General features: G+C 44.0%; 1 protein-coding gene across 8 annotated transcripts in view; it reads left to right on the forward strand.

Moving 5' to 3' along the window:
* The window catches only part of LOC110510013 (latent-transforming growth factor beta-binding protein 3), a 47,859-nt gene that overhangs the window by 18,927 nt on the left and 20,311 nt on the right, over positions 1 to 8,621 (forward strand). For all 8 annotated transcript variants that reach the window (XM_036967647.2, XM_036967649.2, XM_036967650.2 and 5 more), the window contains exon 2: positions 6,972 to 7,253. In XM_036967647.2, the coding sequence (XP_036823542.2) occupies positions 6,972 to 7,253 (282 nt within the window). The remainder of the gene's footprint in view (positions 1 to 6,971; positions 7,254 to 8,621) is intronic.

An 8,621-nucleotide genomic window follows, 5' to 3' on the forward strand; every position in this document is an offset into this window, starting at 1 on the left:
TCATCTCTTCAGCTAGGTTTAATTTGAATGGGCATTTAGTTGAACCTATTGTTGCTCCTGGGGCTATTTTCACTGAAAAGAAAATAGAATGGTCCTTGCTCAATCTGGAGTGTAGAAACATCCAAGTCTTGAGTTAGTAAAGTAATTGTTGAAATATTTTCCTCGGCTAAAACTCTTCCCCCCTATTGTCCTCAAACCTGGTTGATTGGAATGAAAACCTAGCAACCAGTAATTGGTCTGAAATAACATAATTAAACATTCCAAAATGTGTCAGTATTTCTGTGTATGTACAGTATGGTACATATCGGTCTACGTTAGTGCAACCTGGACTCAGGGGTAGACATAACATAGGAATGTAAATCCAGGACACTCCAATTGGTATATGTTATATGTATTCATTTGTGGATGACCATCATCCATTTCATATGAAATGTTATGAATTACAATTTCTATGATATGTTACGTATTGCAATTTGTACAATATGTTACAAATTGCAATTCGTTCTATATGTTGCGAATTCCAATTTGTTGTGGCTAACGTTAGCTAGGTGACTAGGTGGCGGGTTAAGGATAAGGTTTAAGGTTAGGTTTAAGGTTAGGATTAAGGTTAAGAGTTAGGTTGAAGGGTTAAGGTTAGGAGAAGGGTAAGCTAGCATGCTAAGTAGTTGCAAAGTAGCTAGTAAGTACACTGAACAAAAATATAAACGCACATGCAACAATTTCAAAGATTTTACTAAGTTACAGTTCAAAGAAGTAAATCAGCCTCCCAAGTGGCACAGAACTCTGAGGCACTGCATCGCCGTGCTTGAGGTGTCACTACAGACCCAGGTTCGATCCCAGGCTGTGTCACAACCGGCCATGACCAGGAGTCCCTTATGGCGGCGCACAATTGGCCCAGCTTCATCTGGGTTAGGGGAGGGTTTGGCCGGGGGTGGCTTTACTTGGCTCATCGCTCTCTAGCAACCTCTTGTGGCAGGCCGGGCGCCTGCAGGCTGACTTCAGTCGTCAGTTTTACGCTGTTTCCTCCAGGACATTGGTGAAGCTGGCTTCTGGGTTAAGCGAGCATGTGTTAAGAAGTGCAGTTTGGCAGGTAATTTTTCAGAGGACATGTGACTCGACCTTCGCCTCTCCCGAGCCCATTGGGGAGTTGCAGCGATGAGACAAGATCGCAATAGGATATCACGAAATTTGGGAGATATCAGTCAATTGGCCCTAATCTATGGATTTCACATCTGGGAAAACAGAAATACATATTTTGGTGACAGATACTCTAACAAAAGGTGGATCTGAAAGCCAGTCAGTATGTGGTGTGACCACCATTTGCCCCATGCCGCGCGACACATCTCCTTCACATATTGTTGATCAGCCTGTGGAAGAGTGTTGTCCCACTCCTCTTCAATGGCTGTGCAAAGTTGCTGGAAATTGGCGGGAACTGGAACACGCTGCCGTACACGCCGATCCAGAGCATCCCAGACAGCTCAGTGGGTGACATGTCTGATGTACGCAGGCCATGGAAGAAGTGGAACATTTTCAGTTTACAGAAACTGTGTACAGATCCTTGTGACATGGTGCCGTGCATTATCATGCTGAAACGGTGATGGTGGAATATGAATGGCACGACAATGGGCCTCAGGATCTTGTCACGTTATCTCTGTGCATTCAAATTGCTATCGATAAAATGCAATTGTGTTTGTTGTCCGTAGCTTATGCCTGCCCATACCATAACCCCACCGCCACCATGGGGCACTCTGTTCACAACGTTGACATCAGCAAACCACTCGCCCACATGACTCCATACAAGCTCTCTGTCATCTGCCCGGTACAGTTGAAACTGGGATTCATCCGTGAAAAGCACATTTCTCCAGCATGCCAGTGGCCATCCAAGGTGAGCATTTGGCCACTGAAGTCGGTTATGACGCCGAACTGCAGTCAGGTCAAGACCCTGGTGAGGAGGATGAGCACGGAGATGAGCTTCCCTGAGAAGCTTTCTGACAGTTTTTGCAGAAATGTTTTGGTTGTGTAAACCCACAGTTATATCAGCTGTCTGGGTGGCTCGTCTCAGACCATCCTGCAGGTAAAGAAGCCGGATGTGGAGGTCCTGGGCTGGCATGGTTACATGCTTGTGGTTGTGGAACCACATGTCTGTGGTTGTGGAACATTTTTGGGTTCTTTTATTTCAGGGCATGAAACATGGGACCAAGACTTGACATGTTGCATTTATATTTTTGTTCAGTATAGTTGCAAAGTTGCTAAAATGCTAAGGTTGTATGTGATGACATTCAAACACCAACCTTTGGATTGCTAGATGTTTCGTTTTATTTGCCCACCCATCCCCTCCGACCAACCACTGTACTTTAGTTTTTGCCATAAGTAACCTTCTGTCTTATGAAATCATACCAAACGTAACATGTCATACTAATTTGAGTGTCCGAGATTTACATGTACTATGTTACGTCTAGTATATGACACCAGGCTGGTTAGTGTGCCAAATCTGTGGTAATGCATCAGTGGCACACTTTGTGTATGTGTGTGTGTGTGTACATTCATATCTATGTGTGTATCGTTGTCTCAGCTTGCTCACACTACAGTTTAAGAATGACAGGTATGTATTTATGAAAAAGTCTCTCTGCATCTGGAGAAGCGATAACAGCAGATTCATTTGGATCCCTCGGATGGTTCTTCCATCGCACTTTTTCTATTTTTACTTCTCTTTCTTTGTCTTTCTTTCTCTCTCACACACTCTCCCTCCTTCTTCCCCTCTCTCCACTCTCCCCTTTCTTCCTTCCTTCCTTCTCTCTCTCTCTCTCTCTCTTTCTCTTCCTATCCCTCTTTCTTTCTCTCCCTCTATTTCCTGCAGTTTCCTGCAGTTCCTCCCATACACACTGTCTGTCTCAGTCTAAATCATGGCATTATGAGAAAGGAGCTCTCACTCCTCTGTCACATAAAACACTATGTCGAGAAGAGCTTTGAAACACAAAAAAAAGTCAGTTCTCCCCCCGTCTTTTCTCTCTTTCGCTTCCAACAAATGCTGGATAGGAAAAAGATTTCCCCTTTAAATGCGGTTTGGAACATACCTGTGAGCCAATTTTGAGTATGAAATCTATTTCCAAAGACATGGCATTAAAATTGTATAATGTGAAAGTGACATGTGAGGATAATTTAATACACATCCCCTGAGGATTTGGGCCTCGTTATTAATGGTGGGGGCCGAGAATTTAAATCCATATTTGGATATGGGTTTCATATGGATATCCATATGGGTTTCATAGAAGTGCTTTATAATATATAGTGCTGTATAATATAGCCTAGACAGCACCACCCACTGGGCACAGACGTGAGTTCAACATATAGTTTTGTATTACATTTGGTTGAGTTGTAAACTAACGTGAATTCAATGTGAAATCAACAACAAATGTCACCATGTCATTGGATTGAGTTTTTTTTAAATGCCCTGACGTTGATGACTTTGATGATCAGTTTTCCATGGAGATTCAGCGTCATCGAATAGACATTCTGTGTTAAAATTACGTGGAAACAACTTTGATTCCACCAGTCTTTGCCCATTTGTTGGCATGGTAATAGAGCTTAAAGCTGGGTGGCTCTAGTGTTTCAGATGATCTACGCTAGGTCATTCTGACACTGTCTGCTACCCACTAAACAGAGTGGGACATTTTCACCTCTGCAGACATTCTGTGCCCAGTTCTGTTTCATAATTCAGGGATGCAGTGGAACACATGTTATCATGACTGGATCATAACAGTGTCCCTCTCCTTGTTCGGGCGGCGGGCGACGTCACCGGCCTTCTAGCCATCGCCGATCCACTTTTCATTTTCCATTTGTTTTGTCTTTGTTTTACACACCTGTTTTCAATTCCCCAATTACATGTTCATTATTTAACCCTCTGTTTTCCCCATGGTTTTTGTGCGTGATTGTTTTCTGTATGTTCGGTCCGTTATTATGGGCTCGGTATTACGACATGTTATTGGAATATTTGAGTAAAGTTACTTGTGTTACTCATCTCTGCTGTCCTGCGCCTGACTCCTCTGCACCAGCTACACTCAGACCATTACAAACAGTCCCACATCGTCTCAGTCACTCAGACAGTCTGCAGAAAGCATTAGTCCATGTGTATTACACCCATGTCTCTCTAACTGCCCTGGGTTGGTTTAGATAGACGAAGCAGATGTGGGAGAGAGTCTAGTTTAAACCCCTCCTGTATACTGTAAGAGGACCCGTTTGAGTCCTGGCCTCCTGATCCATTCAGTGTGGTGTAGACTGATTAGTGGACTTGGAGGTCCACCCTCTCTACCTGATTAGTTACTGTATTTGGTGAGTCACCAGTCCTCCACCCAACTACTGTAGCTAATCTGTGGGGAAGGGAATACCATTCCAAATACAAGCACACATCAAGAGATGTGCTTGAAATGGCAGACAGCCCTGTGCTGCAGTGTCTGTTACTTCTAAACATCAAAAAGAATGACTCGTTCACCTGATTTTTTTTTAACCACCGTGAAGTACAGTCTGCTTCATGGCATGTGCACAACATTTTCTTGGAGACAAAAATATATTTTGATGTACCGATACCTAAGGGCTGTGTTATTTTTTCAAAGGAGCCCTTCCTTGCTGTTTGTCATGGAGGGACCTAAGTAAGAGTGTGTGTGTGTGTGTGTGTGTGTGTGTGTGTGTGTGTGTGTGTGTGTGTGTGTGTGTGTGTGTGTCAGAGGGTCTACTCTGAGACCGGCCTTCTCCCCAAGCCTTACCAGACTTTTCCTATGTTGTCTCTCCAGTCTTTGTGGGTTTTAGTTGTATAGTCGGGTTTGGATCGAGGTTACACCCCTGTCTTTCTTTCTCTCTCTCTTTCTCTTTCTTCCCAATTGTATCTTGTATTTGTATTTATTATGGATCATTAGCTGCTGCCTTGCTCTTCCTGGGGTCCAGCAAAATGAAGGCAGTTATACATTTTAAAAACATTACAACACATTCATAACAGATTTCACATGATATTAAGTGTGTGCCCTCAGGCCCCCACTCTACCACATATCTATAATACAAAATCCATGTGTACATGTGTGTATAGTGCGTATGTTATTGTGTGTTTGTATGCATGTGTCTATGTTTGTGTTGCTTTACAGGCCCTGCTGTTCCATAAGGTGTATTTTATCTGTTTTTTAAATGTCATTTTACTGCTTTGATCAGTTACTTGATATGGAATAGAGTTCCATGTAGTCAAGGCTTTATGTAGTACTGTGTGCCTCCCATAGTCTCTCTCTCTCTCTCTCTCTCTCTCTCTCTCTCTCTTTCCAGCTTTCTATACTGAGACAAAAAGTCAGCCAGACACAGGTCTGGAGAGCTCTGCTCTCCACTCTCCCTTTTAGGGAAGTCCTTCTCCAGCTGGATTCCTCTCCATGTTTTCCCGTGCTATCTGTGAGCCTCCCCAGTAACCGACTGCTGCATGTAGCTGCCTGCTCTGGGTTAAAGACCACTGTCACGGGTAATTATGGTGCAGACTGCGTCAGAACAGCCCAGCCTAACCCGCTGCACATTTAAACATTACAGGGATTTCTCCAGTTGCTATTTTCCTTGACTTTCATTGGTTTAAAAATTTCCCCGTTGTGTTTGAGGGCATCTAGTCCCGTTATTACACAGCGGCCTAGACTCCGAGGCAGTCCAGGCCTAATTGCTCCAGTGTGTGGAGCTTTGCTCTGCCGGGCGGGTAACACGAACAGGCCTCCTCTCAACCACTGGGTGTGTCCCCGTCAGACATGATGAGCCGTATCTCTCTCTCTGCCTGTCTGCCCAGGAACTCATGCTGCCTGCATCCCTGTGATTCTGTTATGTTAGACTGCAGGGCAAGACATCCAAACAACTGAGCTTCAGCTTCTGATTTCTTTCATGAACACAACATGGGACATAGAGAAACTACAACATTTTGGGAATGATAAATTGTAAAAATGTCCATTTGTTACTGTTAATATTATTTAGTGCAATTTGTGGTATGTCTATTCTAATATGTGCGTTATTAATGCACCAGTCTTCACCATTAGTTCTGCTGATGGTCTCAGTCTGGTGTGTACTCTGTCCCCACTGTTTCATCTGAGTGTCCTTTAGGGAGAAAAGGAGCTCCTTGAAAAGTAAACACAAAGGGAAACCTACCAAGCAGTGTATATGGCATAGCAGGGCTCCTGTGGTTTCAAGTGTTTTCCATAAACCAGGAAAAAGCGGTCATTCGTATCAATATTCTGCTCTGCCCTAACCTAGCGCAGCAGGCGTATGAGATACGCCTGAAACTACATCCCCTAAATCAGGGTCATTCAACTCTTACCCTACGAGGTCTCCGGAGACTGCTGGTTTTAAGCTCATCCTGATAATTAATTGCACACACCTGGTGTTCCAGGCCTAATTCAGTTCCTGATTAGAGGGGAACAATGAAAAAATGCAGTGGAACTGGCTTTGAGGTCCAGAGTTGAGTTTGAAGGCCCTATATACTGGGCTTGATGAGGAGAAGAAAAAACATGTTGGGGGAGGTGGTCTTCTGCACTTTTCAACCAATCGAGGAAATGTGGAGGAGGAGTTAAGATGGAGTGTCGCCTTGTTAACGGCTTAGTGGAAAACCGGAACATCTAGCTCTCAACTTCTGCTCTCTGCTGCTGATTGGCTGAGGCAGTTTATTTGCGTATGGAGCTGATGTGATTTGACCGTGGCATTTAGTCCCGAAATCCAAAGTGACTCATACTGGAAGCTGCAGACATCAGGGTTTTGTTTTGGATCTATGTTCCTGCTATTGTAGAAGTCCCAACTGTTCCCTGTTTAAAATAATGCTCCAAATGAAAAAGGGCTGACATTACATGATGTTTCATGGATGATGTTTGACATGTGCTCTGTTTCTCCTTTCCTATACTACTCATGGCTTAGTGATGCGTTTGAGATTTTGTTCAATAGCAACACCTTTTTCTCTCTTCCTGTCTTTCTAGTTGTGTGTCCACTGACCTGTATGAATGGAGGGGTGTGCAGCTCGCGGACCCACTGCTTGTGCCCGCCAGGTTTCACTGGTCGGCTGTGCCAGTTCCCGCTACGGCAGATGCCCGAGGCCCAGGCGGCGCGGGGCAACAAGCAGCCCGTATACACCCTGTCGGTGCTGTCAGACGGCCAGAGCCAGGGAGAGCAGGCGGCCATGGGGCGACCACAGCTGACACAGACCCACTCTGTGTTCACCCTGCCCCTGACACAGGGGGCAGGTCACCACTCATCAGAAGGTACCCATCATGTCAAACTGTTGTCACTGAAACCACAGCCACATTTCTGTATATTTTAATTCCTGTGCCCATATACAGTGGCAAGAAAAAGAATGTGAACCCTTTGGAATTACCTGGACTTCTGCATAAACTGGTCATAAAATTTGATCTGATCTTCATCTAAGTCACAACAACAGACAAGCACAGTCTGCTTAAACTAATAACACACAAACAATTATACATTTTCATGTCTTTTTTGAACACACCGTGTAAATATTCACAGTGCAGGGTGGGAAAAGTATGTGAACCCTCGGTTTTAATAACAGAAATAACCTCAACCAAACATTTTCTGTAGTTGCGGATCAGAACGGCACAACGGTCAGGAGGAATTTTGGACCGTTCCTCTTTAGAAAACTGTTTCAGTTCAGCAATATTCTGAGATGTCTGGTGTGAACCACTCTCTTGAGGTCATGCCACAGCATCTCAATCGGGTTGAGGTCAGGACTCTGACTGGGCCTTTCCAGAAAGTATATTTTTCTCTGTTGAAGCCATTCTGTTGTTGATTTACTTCTGTGTTTTGGGTCGTTGTTCTGTTGCATCACCCAACGTCTGTTGAACTTCAATTGGCAGACAGATAGCCTTACATTCTCCAGCAAAATGTCTTGATAAACTTGGGAATTCATTTTTCTGTCGATGATAGCAAGCTGTCCAGGCCCTGAGGCAGCAAAGCAGCTCCAAACCATGATGCTCCCGCCACCATACTTTACAGTTGGGATGAGGTTTAGATGTTGGTGTGCTGTGCCTTTTTTTCTCCACACATAGTTTTGTGTGTTCCTTCCAAACAACTCAACTTTAGTTTAATCTGTCCACAGAATATTTTGCCATCTGGAACATCCAGATGCTCTTTTGCGAACTTCAGACGTGCAGCAATGTTGTTTTTGGACAGCAGTAGATTCTTCCGTGGTGTCCTCCCATGAACACCATTATTGTTTAGTGTTTGACGTATCATACACTCATCAACAGAGATGTTAGCATGTTCCATAGATTTATTTAAGTCTTTAGCTAACACTCTAAGATTATTCTTAACCCCATTGAGCATTCTGCACTGTGCTCTTGCAGTCAGTCATCTTTGCAGGACGGCCACTCCTAGGGAGAGTAGCAACAGTGCTTAACTTTCTCCATTTATAGACAATGTGTCTTACCGTGGACACCATGTGCTTCAGTGTAGCAGTACCCCTCTCCCTGAGATAATTTTCTAACCCTTTCCAGCTTTATGCAAGTCATCAATTCTTCATCTTGGGTCTTCTGAGATCTCTTTTGTTCGAGGCATGGTTCACATCAGGCAATGCTTCTTGTGAATAGCAAACTCAAATTTTGTGAGTGTTTTTT

The sequence above is a fragment of the Oncorhynchus mykiss genome, chromosome 29 (genome assembly GCF_057628025.1).
Source record: "Oncorhynchus mykiss isolate SJ-2025 chromosome 29, ASM5762802v1, whole genome shotgun sequence".
NCBI classification, from domain to species: domain Eukaryota; kingdom Metazoa; phylum Chordata; class Actinopteri; order Salmoniformes; family Salmonidae; genus Oncorhynchus; species Oncorhynchus mykiss.